We start from the raw sequence: 12,363 nt of genomic DNA, 5'->3' as shown, positions 1-12,363 counted from the left end.
GCACCGGGCCCCGATCCGCAGGAGGGCGAGCGCCGTTCCCTGCCGAACCGAAGGGGGGGCGCGGGGGGGCGCTGCACGTTTCTATCGCCACGGTGGGAGCGAGGGAAGGAGCGCGCCGCTTCTCGGGAGCGCTCCTGGGATGGCTCCCCGCGACAGCATGAACCCCGCCGGCGGCCCTCCGAGAGTTCCGGAACTGCGGCCAGATCGCCGGAAGCCCCCGGCGTCCCTCTCCGCTCCCTCTCGCTCGCTGGCGGGCTGGCGGCCAAGATGGCGGAGCTGAGCGGCGGCGGTAGTGGCGGCGGCGGGGGCGCCTCTTCCTCCTCGCAGCCCGGCGGCGGCGGCGGCGGCGGGGGCGAAGGCGAGCCGGCGGCGGCGGCGGCGGCGGCGGGCGCCCTGATCCGCGTGACGGTGAAGACGCCGAAGGACAAGGAGGAGATCCTCACGGGCGAGCGCATCTCCGTCAAGGAGGTCAGGCGGGCGGGGGCGGGCGCGGGCGCGGGCGGCGGGGAGCCCGGGCGGGCGGCCTCCCTCGCAGGGGCGGGCGGGCGGGCGGCGCGGGGCCCTCGGCCCGCCTCGCCCGGCCTGGCCTGACCGCCCCCCTCGCGGCTGCAGTTCAAGGAGGAGATCTCGCGGCGCTTCAAGGCCAAGCAGGAGCAGCTGGTGCTGATCTTCGCGGGGAAGATCCTGAAGGACGCGGACTCGCTGCAGCAGCACGGCGTCAAGGACGGGCTGACCGTGCACCTGGTCATCAAGACCCCGCAGAAGTGAGGGCCCGCGGGGCGGGGGCGGGGCGGGGCGGGGGCGCTGGCGGGGCCCGGGGCCCCCGCCTCTCGGGCTGAGGTCTCGTGCGCTCAGGCAGGGGCCCCGTCCCGGGACGGCTGGGCGCGCTCGCGGGGTGGTCTGAGGGAGCCCGGCGCGGCGCCGCCCCAGCAGTCTCTTGCCTGACTTCGCTCGTAGGGCGCAAGACCTCTCGGGGGTGATGGCGGCTTCCCCTCCCGCCGCCGCCGCCGCCGCCGCCGCGACTTTACCCGCCGCCGGGGCTGTCCTCGCCGCCTCTGCGGCTCCCGCTTCGCCCGCGGCCCCCTCTCAGCCCTCCACGTCCAGCAGCAGCCTTTCGGAGGCCGGGAACGGCGGCTGGAGGAACAGCGCCTTGGGAGGCCCGGCGGCAGAAGGAGCCCCCGGGGGCGCCACCTCCATCCTGTGTAAGTAAGTCTTAGGCCGGCCGAGCTCTTTGGCGGGTGCTCGGTGAGGGAGAAGCTGCTTCTCGGGGTTTCCACGCCATGGGAACTGAGTTGTGGTTTTAGCAGGTTGAACGAACAGGCTAGTTAAGTATTACATTGTATTGTATCATATCATATCGTATCATACCATATATCATATATCATATCATATCATATCATATTTTCTTAACTTAGGGTTAAACATGTTATAGGAATCCAGCTCATGATTCTGTGTTTTCTGCCTGACCTATGGGGGGCTGGTGCAGGAGAGAAATGTTCTGGGAGGGACAGGATCACAAAGCACGTGGAGGTTGGGTAAGCTGTAGTAGATTTTCACTTGGTCTGTGTTAGATTTGAGGATGTGGCTGTCGTCTTCAGTTAGGGCAGTGTTTCTCAACCTTGGCAGCTTGAAGATGTGTGGACCCTAACCCTCACCCCAGAATTCTGGGGGTTGAAGTCCACACTTCTTCGGGCTGCCAAGTTTGAGATAATGCTGAATTAGGGTGAGAAACCCTTTGATTGCTGGAGTCACCCCTGTTTTAAGGCTGCCACGGAGGGTAGGATTTTCTATTGTTTTTTTATATCCCTTGAGTTTAGGATGCTCATTTTCAAGAAAATCATTAAGCCTATTTGATACTTTCCATTACAGTCTTTGGTGTGCTTCCTGACTCACTAGGGTTTTCCCAGTATTCAGCTGCACGTTTGGTGGGAGCTCTGGAAAAAAGGAAATTCAAAGACCGACTCTTACCCTCCCCTACCTGAGAAACTCTGGTAGACAGCAGCAGAGTTTGTGGTTGAGAAGGGCTCAGGGGTTCCACGTAGAAGCAGAGATTTATAAAGAAATATTTGAATTTCAGTTGAAGGAAAAGAAATTATTCTGCAAGGAAAACAGTCCCACTAACTGAGGGCTGCAGCTGAGGACTGTTCTCTTGCAGACACTGCTGTCTGGCTCATTCTACTGCACCCCAAGTTCTGCTGCTCCACAGCCAGCATGTAGGGAACAGGCTGCCTGCTTCTCCTTACGCTCTGCTCGAGATCAGGCCTGGGCAGCCACCACCAAGCACGCTTTCTTCCTTGTCGCTTGTTGTCTGAGCTGTTCCTTCTTTCCTTTCTGCCCTTCCCCAGCTGGCTTTGGTGGCATTGCTGGGCTCGGTCACTTGGGGATGGGCTCAGCAAACTTCATGGAGCTTCAGCAGCAGATGCAGCGGCAGCTGATGTCCAATCCGGAGATGCTCTCCCAGATCATGGAGAACCCGCTGGTCCAGAGCATGATGTCCAACCCGGACTTCATGAGGCAGATGATCATGGCCAATCCCCAGATGCAACAACTGATGGAACGGAACCCAGAAATCACTCACATGCTGAATAACCCAGAGCTTATGCGCCAGGTGGGCAGCATCTCCATTTTCCTGTGACTTGTGGCGTTGGCTGCGTTTGCATGTAAGTCCAAGACAGGTGTGAGGAGCGTGGCCTTTGAGTGTCATTCAGCCACAACTGTTAGCAGTTCCCAGCCAACATGGGAAGCTGGGAGACGTAGTTCAGCAGCTTCTTTGCACTGTTTCATGTTAATTGGATTCCCTGCTTTCTCCTGACGTCTGAAGCCTCTTTGGCATCCTGCAGAGAGAAAGGAGGGAACCTTCTCAGTAGGGCTCAGGATGCTTTGAGCTAATGAGCACCAGTTCCTACCTTGAGAAACACTTTCAGGCATTCTGACTTAGACCTTGCCAGAAGGGCAGATCTCAGTCCTGCAGGAACACTGAGGATTCCTCAGGCAGTCTGCAGAGGGCTGCTGGACTGCTTCTTGGAAGAGAGAGATGAGGCATTTATGCGCCAGTCACTTCCCCAACTTCCAGAACTGCAGTAGTGAATTCAGCCAAAGACAGACTGGTCCACTGCTTGCCCTGGTGGGCTGGATAACTTCGTGGAGCAAAGTTTTGCAGAGGGAAGTCCCACCCAGTATGCTGTATTCTCTCAGTATGGCAGGGGTGAGAGACATGCTCTTGTTTTTTTTTTTCCCCCTGTGCAGAGAGTTTTCTCTGTGCCCCGCTGAACTGTGGATCTAGTCCCTCCGGCCGCTCCAGAGGGGAGGCTTCCAGCCGTCACTGCAGACTTGCCCCGTACTGGCTCGGGAGGCCTGCTGGTGGTCGGTTCCTCTTGTCCGTGCAGCGAACGGGCTAGCAGCCCACAGGGAGTCAGGTGGCTCTTAGGACACAGGCCCTGCCGAGAAGCCGTTCCCTCTCCTGGGAGTCCTTGAACTCTCCCAGGCGACAGCAGACTTATTGTGCAGACAGTGGGAGAAGTTTGTTTTCTACCGTTCATTCTTCCTGCCTCCATTTCCTAGCAGGGCAGAAATAGGGATGAAGGACACCCCACAGTGCTGAGAAGATGTAAAAGCAGAGCTCATTTAATCAGCTATTTGCCAAGCTACGATGTGTATTAATCAATCATGGTTTAAAACCCTGACCATCCGCTTCTCTGCTTCCGCCATATTTCCAGAAGCAGAGCAACAGGTATGATAGCTTTTCCAAGTCAGATTTTGCACCATATCCTGGGAGGCACGTGCGCTTGGAACCCTGGTTTCTGACTCTGGTCTGGTCTTCTTGCACTATTGTAGACACGGGTTCTGCCTGTTTGGCTCGTTTCTCGGTTGCTCTGCCACCGGCTCCAGCAGCCTCTCAGAGAAGCTTGTTTAGGTAAATGATGGTCAGCCCTTGCTTCTCGCAGACTTTTAGGAAGGCAGAGAAGGCTCTGCTTGGCGAGCCTCTTGCTGGCTGCCTGTTGTGCCTCATGCTGCAAAAGAGGCGATGCCAAGCAGTCGGGTTGGTTCTCTCTTCCCAGACAATGGAGTTGGCGCGCAACCCAGCTATGATGCAGGAGATGATGCGCAACCAGGACCGAGCCCTGAGCAACTTGGAGAGTGTTCCCGGAGGGTACAATGCCTTGCGACGCATGTACACAGATATCCAGGAACCGATGTTCAGCGCTGCCAGGGAGCAGGTGCGCCTGGCTCTGCTTTGTGGAGTGTGATTTTCAGCTGCTAATTAGAACAGCGAAATTTAATCATGACCAGCAGGGATTCATGATGTGGTGTGCAAGTTTTAAAGTTGCACACAGTTGCTCCTTGGGGAGGATCACACATTTGGGTATCCTCAAGAGCCCAGATACCTGGAAACCTTGTGGCCTTTCTTAGAGCTCTTATTGGCTCAATTCCTTCAGATATGGGTCATATTAATCACCCAGTTTGGCATATCTAAATCTAGAATGGCATTCATAATTCCACATGTACAAGGAGCCAAGGTTTTGAACTGCTTTTCTGCTTCTATCTGTGGTGGTTCTTTTGATGCAGGAGAGGACCAATGTCAGTTTAACCATTATACCTGATGTTAGTTGATCTGCAAATCAGCTCGAACAATCGATTTTGATTCTGCTTTATAGGCTAATTGCAAACAGTAATTAATCAGTGATTAACCCCACAGATAGATTCCTTCAGGGTGGTACAGGTAGTCCTCGACTTATGTCCATTCATTCAGCGACCATTCAAAGTTACGATGGTACTGAAAAGGAGACTTACAACTGGTTCTCGAAGTTGTGGCCATCTTAGCAGCCCCGCGGTCACATGATCGCGATCTGGGTGCTTGGTAACTCATTTACACTTATGACTGGTTACCAAGCTCCCTGCGATCACATGATCACCACTTGCAACCTTCTGTGCCAGCTTCCCAGAAAGTCAAAGGGAAGCCGACAGGGAAGATTGTATGTTGCTGGGCTAAGTCCTCCCACCCAGCACTCTACCCCAGCCCCTCTGCACTCGTGCCACGCTGGCCACTTGTGCACCCCCCCATCTGTGCCGCAACCCCACGCACCCTTCTCGACCTGCATGGTGCCTCTCCCACACCCCCTCATTCCCTCCCACTCAGCAGCAGCCACTTACCTACCTGCCAGCCTGGGACTTGCAACTTCCTGCTGGCTTCCCCACTGACTTTGATTGTGGGAAGCCGGCAGGAAGTGCCTCGCCTAACAATCGTGGGATTCAATTAGCAACGGGAACTGCAGCGATTGCTGTCACTCAGCGATGTGGTTGTGCTTTATGACCGCATCACTTAGTGACAGAAATTCCAGTCCCAATTGTCCTAAGTTGAGGACTACCTGTACTCTCTTTTCTATAAACAGGAGCACTTCAGATCAAGGGTTTACCTCTCATTCTCCTACCAACTGTGCGATAAGGCAGCACTAAGTGGGGATGTATGAATCTTTTGCCAATGCCTTTTCTTCCTAGTTTGGCAACAATCCCTTCTCTGCTCTGGCCGGGAGTTCGGACACCCCAAACTCGCAACCTCTGCGGACGGAAAACCGAGAGCCGTTGCCCAACCCTTGGAATCCTGTGCCTGCTTCTCAGAACCAGGTGCCGGGGAACGAAGGAAGCCCTGAGCCAGTCCCAAGCCAGAGCAGGCCCACCGTCTCCAACCCTTTGGGGATCAACGCAGCCACCCTGGGGACAGGTATGGCCTTCACAGCATAACTGGGACGAGCTTTGGCAGCAGCAAGTTGTCATTGGCATTTCCGGTTCCTGGCGATTATTTTTCATTCGGAGAAGTACAGTTCTGGAATGTCATGCCTTGCCTTGCACTGAAGGTTTTTGTTATTTTAAGAAAGGTGAATCGGTTGATGTTCTTCTTGCATTATATCTGAAATACTGAGTGAGTAGGAAACCTTACTTTTCAAATGAGTGCTTCCGAGTTTGTTTTGGTGCAGTTTTGGCAGACCTCAGGCCAAATTGGCGTTTGTGGGCAGGCAGGAGGGTGGGCCAGCCGCAGCCCTCGCAGCCGCCTCTGGCCGTGGTTGCTGGAGAGTGGAGGCTGCTCCTGGCCACTTTGAAGGGGGCCATGGAAACTCTAGTGGATCCCTGGCATGCCACCATTTCTAGAAAAACACGCTCCCCACAGAACCCAGCCCCAAAGGCTGCCCCAGTCCTGCTCCCTTTTTAATATTCTTTATGTGCCTGAGCTTGTGGGGTTTCCGTCAGCCCCCTTTATTCCGAGGGGGGTTCTGATAATATTCCCATAAAGGACAGTAATACTGATAGCATTTCCCTCAGTGTCTTCTGTGTGTTTCACAGGTGGGCATGGCATAAACCTCTATTTTCACTGTCTTTTCCCCAAAATCACTTGTGTTTCTCTGGCAATTTTTTTTTTACTAAGAGAGGTTTGAGTCATGCTGTGGCATGACTGCCTGTAGACTAATGTCCCTTTCTACCCCACCTCTCAAAATCCTGCAGGAACATTCAGTAGCCCCGAGATGCAGGGTCTCCTGCAGCAGATCTCAGAGAATCCTCAGCTGATGCAGAATGTGATTTCTGCTCCTTACATGCGTACGATGTTGCAAACACTTGCCCAGAACCCAGATGTTGCAGCTCAAGTGAGTACACCTATTTTCAAACTTGGCTGGGACAAGAGGGACTAAGAGGTCTCCTTTGCTAGAACACTGGACCTAGTGGGATGCTCTCATTCTCGGACACAGTTATCCCTGAGTTTCTATACACTTGCAGTGCAGCTTTGCAGAGTTGCTTGCTTAAGGTAAATACAGGTAGTCCTCATTTAGCGACTGTCGCAGTTATGACGGTGATGAAAAAGTAACTTTGCGACCAATCCCCGCATTGACAGCCTTCGCAGGTCTGTAAAGCAAAGGAGAGCTGAAGTAAGATCTTAAGCACGGTTGGTTTCACTTAGCGACCGCTTCACTTAATGACCAAGGTGCTGGTCCCAGTTGTGGTCGCTAAACGAGGACTACCTGTAATAATAAATAGATTATTAGTTATGAAATGTGAAGCTGCCATGAAACTGGGGAGACGGTCTCAAGTATCCTTGGCCTCTGTGGCCTCAAGCGTGGCAAGTTCTTGCTTAGGTAGTTTGGGGAAGGGGTTGGATGTTTGCTAGGACGGGTATTCCCCTACTAAAGAGGGCTCTTCTGTTCCCTTGCAGATGATGGTAAATGCCCCGCTCTTTGCTGGCAACCCTCCGCTTCAGGAGCAACTGCGCCTTCAGCTACCAGCCTTCCTACAGCAGGTGGAGCATCCTGAGTACATGTGGGGTCAAAGTTGGCGGGGGCTGGAGATTTGGAGTTTGGAGTAGAGGCTGAGAGTCATAGCCCCCTGGATATCAATCACCTGCTGTGGCTCTAGGTCACAGCACTGGACCCATAAGAAGATCTAGCCTTGGGAAGACCAATGGTTCACTTGTGGCTCTTTTTTTGGGCACCCCAGATGCAGAACCCTGACTCGCTCTCGATCCTGACAAATCCTCGTGCCATGCAGGCTTTGCTCCAGATCCAGCAAGGGCTCCAGACGCTGCAAACGGAGGCCCCGGGCCTCATGCCCAGGTATGAGGAAGCAGAAGTGGGCTTTGGGGGCACGGCTGTGGGATTCAGCCCCGGAGAGGCAGCGTCGAAGCAGGCCTCTTTCCCTCGGCCCCAGTTTCCTGCCTTGCTTCTTCCTTAAGCAAATGCATTCTTCCCTTGCAGTCTTGGGTCTCTTGGAACCCCCCAGCCCCCCGCACCTTCTGCCGGAGGAAGTACAATCCCAGAGCCCCCTATATCCAGTAGCTTGACCCCTGCCAGTGCCTCACCAACTGGGGACAGTAACCCCTCCCAGCAGCTCATGCAGCACATGATCCAGCTCCTGGCCAGTGCAAACTCTCAGGTGGGTGATGGTGATGGCACCTCGTGTCCCACCTGCATTTATCCTCTTCTGACTGCTGCAGTCCTCCTCCTCCAGGTGGCCCCCTCTCTCTGCCCGTCCTCTTCAAGATGGCCGGTGCAGCTTCTTTCCTCCCACTTAAAGCTTTGAATGAGAGTCAACCGGGGCTTTCTGCCTTTTAGCACTTGCGCTGGTTCCTTGGAATGGCCTCCGTCCAGCGGGCATTTGGGCCTTGACCCCATCTTGGTCTGGTTAGTTTGGTTTGGTGTTTATGTTTTTCATTAGTTTGTGGGCTTTTTATTTGTATATTTATTTATCTTACCTGTAAACTGCCAGAGTCCTTAGTGGATTGGTGGTCTGTAAAGGTAATAAATAATAAAAGCTTGGGCTGCTGGAGGATGACGCCACTTGGATAGTGGTTGAGAGTGTTGGCAGACCACTGCCAAGTAGCTCATGAGGGTTCTGTTTTCCCTGGCAGGCGCAGAGCCCGGAAGTCCGGTTCCAGCAACAGCTGGAGCAGCTCAGCGCCATGGGCTTCATCAACCGCGAGGCCAACCTCCAGGCCCTCATCGCCACGGGAGGAGACATCAATGCTGCCATTGAAAGACTGTTGGGCTTCCAGCCCTCCTAACACCATGCAAGGCTTCGCTGCTCTGCTCCAGGCTGTTGGCACGCAGGGACCTTTCCGGGAGTGTGCTGTTTTCATACCCGACACCGGTAGCTGCCCATCCCTGTAAAGACTGGAACGAAAACCCCTCGAGTTCAGCACGGCCAGTTCGGTCTCGCACCGAATGCTTTAGACGCCGCATTGTGCATGGATTCCAGTTCCCACGACCGTTTCGGACCTGTCTTTCTCTCCCTTTCCTTATTCCTCCCCCCCACTTTGTTCTCAGAATTAGGCTCCTCCTTCTCGTTCGTAGAAGTGTAACTTCTAGGTAACCCAGATGATTGTGTTCAATTAGTTTGCCCTTTGCATAGTTTTTTTTCTTTCCCTGCTCCATCCTCCTTCCCACCAGAAGCCAAGCCACGAGGAAATGCCAGCTGTGGTTTTTCTGTCCGAAGATGGGTCTCATGGAAGAGATAAAGATGGGACAATATTGTGAAATGCTAGTAAAAATAACAGAAAGCTCCTCTGTCCCTTTTGCAATGGCGCCTGTCTCCCAGTAGCAGATTCCAGCTGCTGTGTCTAAAGGTGGGGAACGCTGGCCTGCTCTTGCCAAGATGTGGCCCTGGGGCTCTGCTTCCACCACGGCACGGTGGGGGAGGCCTGCTGCTGGAAAGGAATGTTTCCTCCCCCACCACAAAGGGGTGTTTTGAGGCCTCAGTTGCCCGTGGCCCCCTGTGGCGTAACGTTCTTATGTGCCTGACGAGGCGGTTGGTGTTCCTTTTTCTCTCCCATCCAGCGTACGGCTTCTCCCCTCCAAAGTCCTTAGGGGCTGTTTTGGAGGTCCAAGGATGAGGAATGGAGGACCACTTTTTGGGGCCCCTTTCCTGTTTGGCTCAAGGTGCAGTTCGTATTCCTCTGTCCTTCCTGGGAGGGGTTGCAGCAGGGGAGGCATGGAATTCCAGCACAGAACTCTGCAAAGGTTGCAGTGAAACAGCCCATGTTGGACTGTCTCTTCTTCCAGAGTCACTGGGGCAGGCACGTTCTGTTAATGGCTCCTTTGTTGTGCCAGCTGTGAAGAAACCCTTCCTGTCTTTCGACCTCAGGGTTCTGGTATTCTGGGAGAGGGTGCTGGCTTTGGTTTGATACTCAACGTCATCTGGCCTTTGGAGAACTGTCTTTTTTGCCTGGCCAAAGCCGGAAGCTAAGAGCCAATCTGGGGCAAGCTCCGAGCACCTTGGTTTCTGGTTCACTCCAGAAAGAGAGGAGTGTAATCTTCAGCCCACGTATCAAGACTGAGTGCCATGCCCTTCTCCTGATCAAATGTTGTTGTTCAGTCATTAAGTCATGTCTGACTCTTCGTGACCCCATGAACCATATTGCGCCAGGCCTTCCTGTCCTTCACTGCCTCCCTGAGTTTGCTCAGTTTCATGGTCATTGCTTCAGTGATGCTATCTAACCATCTCATCCTCTGCCGTCCTCTTCTTTTGCCTTCAATCTTTCCCAGCATCAGGGTCTTTTCCAAAGACTCCTCTCTTCGCATTAGGTGACCAAAGTATCTGAGCTTGAGCTTCATTATCAATCCTTCCAATGAGCAGTCAGGGTTGATTTCCTTTAAGATTGACTGGTTTGACCTCCTAGCAGTCCAGGGGACTCTCAAGAGTCTTCTCCAGCACCACAGTTCAAAGGCATCAATTCTTCGGCGCTCAGCCTTCTTTATGGTCCAGCTCTCACAGCCATACATTACTACTGGAAAAACCATAGCTTTGACCATGCGGATCTTTGTCGGCAAAGTGACGTCTCTGCTTTTTAATATGCTATCTAGGCTTGCCATAGCTTTCCTCCCAAGGAGCAAGCGTCTTTTAATTTCATGGCTGCAGTCCCTGTCTGCGGTGATCTTGGAGCCCAAATAAATGAAGTCTGTTACTGCTTCCATTTCTACCCCTTCTGTTTGCCAGGAATTGATGGGTCCAGATGCCATGATCTTAGTTTTTTTAATGTTGAGTTTCAAGCCAGCTTTCGCACTCTCCTCTTTCACCCTCATCAAGAGGCTCTTTAGTTCTTCTTCACTTTCTGCCATTAGGGTGGTATCGTCTGCATATCTGAGGTTATTGATGATTCTCCTGATCAAATAGATGGGGACAAACTGGAGATGTGCCCTAGGGAACCAGGGGGAGATGGAACAGTGGTGTAGGGAACTCTTATTTTCTTGGCTTTAGGGTTCCAAGCTCAGGTTCTTGGGAATGGCTTGGGAGCATTTGGGGCTATGTGGCTCCTCTTGGCCCAGGTGGGCCACAGCCTAACTCAGAATTCAACCTTACTTTGGTGGGACCATCTCACCTTGTCTGCTGCCAACATTGTGGTAGAAGCTGGGCATGTAAGGGGGCTCTGGCTGGACTTGACATAGTGGTAACTGGTTTGGCAGTTTGCCACTGAGGCTGTGACTCTTAAGCCACGGAATGACCATGTGCCAAAAAGTAGACGCCACCTTGAGAGAGCTGCAGCCAAAGATTGGTGGCCTTTCTCTGAATTAACGAGGCAGAGCAGAGACCTCGTCTTAGGCTCTGAAGACAGAAGGAAGCTGGAGCAGAAAGGCCCATCTTAGGAGCAGTACTGGGAGAGCACCCTATTTAGAGAAGCTTGGATCTGGATTTAATGATGTTTATGGGGAGATGTATTGAAACCAGGGGGATGTAACGAGTAAACAACTCCAGTCCATTTGCTGATGGGCCGAAGCCTGGATGCAGCCATGGGGTGGGTTTGTCCAACAAAGTCAGTTAGGTTAACATGAGTTCTGGTAGTGTGTGATTCAGCATGTTGTGAGAAACCCAGTTGTAGCCTTTGTAGATTGTGTGGACTAGCCATTAATATATTTATATTTGTATTGTTTTTATTTGTTTGGATTTTAATGGTTGGTAGGTAGGTAGGTAGGTAGGTAGGAAGGAAGGAAGGAAGGAAGGAAGGAAGGAAGGAAGGAAGGAAGGAAGGAAGGAAGGAAGGAAGGAAGGAAGGAAGGAAGGAAGGAAGGAAGGAAGGAAGGGGATTTATTGGACATAGCATGTTGTGCAAAAAGAGCTGCCAGGTTTGTTAACCTGTTTGAAGTTGAGTGTGTTCTGTAAACCCAGCCAACGTGTGTACAAAAGCCTTTGGGGTTTTGGCTTTGCCACCTTTGTGCTAAATAACATTCAGCCCTTTTCACAAGTGGCAGGACGTGGAAGACTTGTTTAGGTGCAGTCGCGCCATTGAACTTTCATTCCTCCCCGAGGAAAAATCTGTGAAGGAGACAGACCAAGAACAAGCAAAAACCCACACTAAGCCCAGGAGGGGAGCATGCTCAGTGGGGGGCTCGGGGGCAGATGCTTTGAGCTCACAGGCCGGGGGCCTGTGGTGGAGCCACCCTGCCATCTGGCACAGAGGAGCCTGCGAGCCCCCGGGCCCTCCTCACACCAGGAGGAGAAACTGGACCTCTGCAGGCTGCAGAGTGGCCTGGAGAAGCCCAGCTCCCATTCCCCCGGGCCATGCAGGTATTGATGCAGGTTGTCCCCCCCCCACACCCCTTCTGTCTTTTGCAGGCTGACCTACAAGGGGCTGTTCTTGGCCTGCAGTCCACAAGTGGGGAGTGGGGAAGGCTGGGAGTTGGTCCAGCTTTCTGCATTTGGAAGGCTCTGGCGTGGCCAGTGAAGGCAGCCCCTTCTAACCGAAGGAGCAGGCCGCCCTCCCAGGACCAGGAGGCGCTGGGGCAGGCTGTCTCTTGCCGAGAGAGCAGCTCTGTCTTTCTACCGCCCGTCCTTTTATCAACGAAAGGACTGGCTGATTTCCCTCACCAGGAAAGCGCTTTGCTTTTTTTT

General features: G+C 53.4%; 1 protein-coding gene across 3 annotated transcripts; it reads left to right on the top strand.

Annotated features, from left to right (window-relative positions):
* Positions 1 to 41: 41 nt before the first annotated feature.
* On the top strand, positions 42 to 11,720 carry UBQLN4 (ubiquilin 4). Of its 3 annotated transcripts, XM_088151175.1 has the most exons (12): positions 210 to 468; positions 613 to 764; positions 958 to 1,202; positions 2,346 to 2,608; positions 4,059 to 4,217; positions 5,497 to 5,719; positions 6,496 to 6,635; positions 7,199 to 7,282; positions 7,480 to 7,595; positions 7,737 to 7,914; positions 8,094 to 8,162; positions 8,390 to 8,527. In XM_088151175.1, exons 1-11 carry the CDS (start codon positions 268 to 270, stop codon positions 8,145 to 8,147), a joined length of 1,815 nt encoding a protein of 604 aa, XP_088007301.1. In that variant the 5' UTR covers positions 210 to 267; the 3' UTR covers positions 8,148 to 8,162; positions 8,390 to 8,527. The 3 variants fall into 3 exon arrangements, with proteins under 3 accessions (XP_088007302.1, XP_088007301.1, XP_088007300.1); XM_088151176.1 differs by lacking the exon at positions 8,094 to 8,162 and having other exon boundaries at positions 42 to 468; positions 8,390 to 11,720; XM_088151174.1 differs by lacking the exons at positions 7,737 to 7,914; positions 8,094 to 8,162 and having other exon boundaries at positions 8,390 to 11,720.
* The last annotated feature ends 643 nt before the right edge of the window (positions 11,721 to 12,363 follow it).

Source organism: Python bivittatus, unplaced genomic scaffold, assembly GCF_059951505.1.
Source record: "Python bivittatus isolate LINGU-HERP-01145 unplaced genomic scaffold, Pbiv_v1 ctg000660_np1212, whole genome shotgun sequence".
Classification (NCBI taxonomy): domain Eukaryota; kingdom Metazoa; phylum Chordata; class Lepidosauria; order Squamata; family Pythonidae; genus Python; species Python bivittatus.
The sequence above is the reverse complement of the archived record's forward strand: the minus strand, read 5'-3'. Positions and strand labels throughout refer to the sequence as shown.

Coding starts and splice junctions, on each gene's coding strand:
- UBQLN4 (XM_088151176.1), top strand. CDS start 268: ATGGCGGAGCTGAGCGGCGGCGGTAGTGGCGGCGGCGGGGGCGCCTCT. Junction 6,636..7,198: donor ACCCAGATGTTGCAGCTCAA/GTGAGTACACCT, acceptor GTTCCCTTGCAG/ATGATGGTAAATGCCCCGCT. Junction 7,596..7,736: donor GCCCCGGGCCTCATGCCCAG/GTATGAGGAAGC, acceptor CTTCCCTTGCAG/TCTTGGGTCTCTTGGAACCC.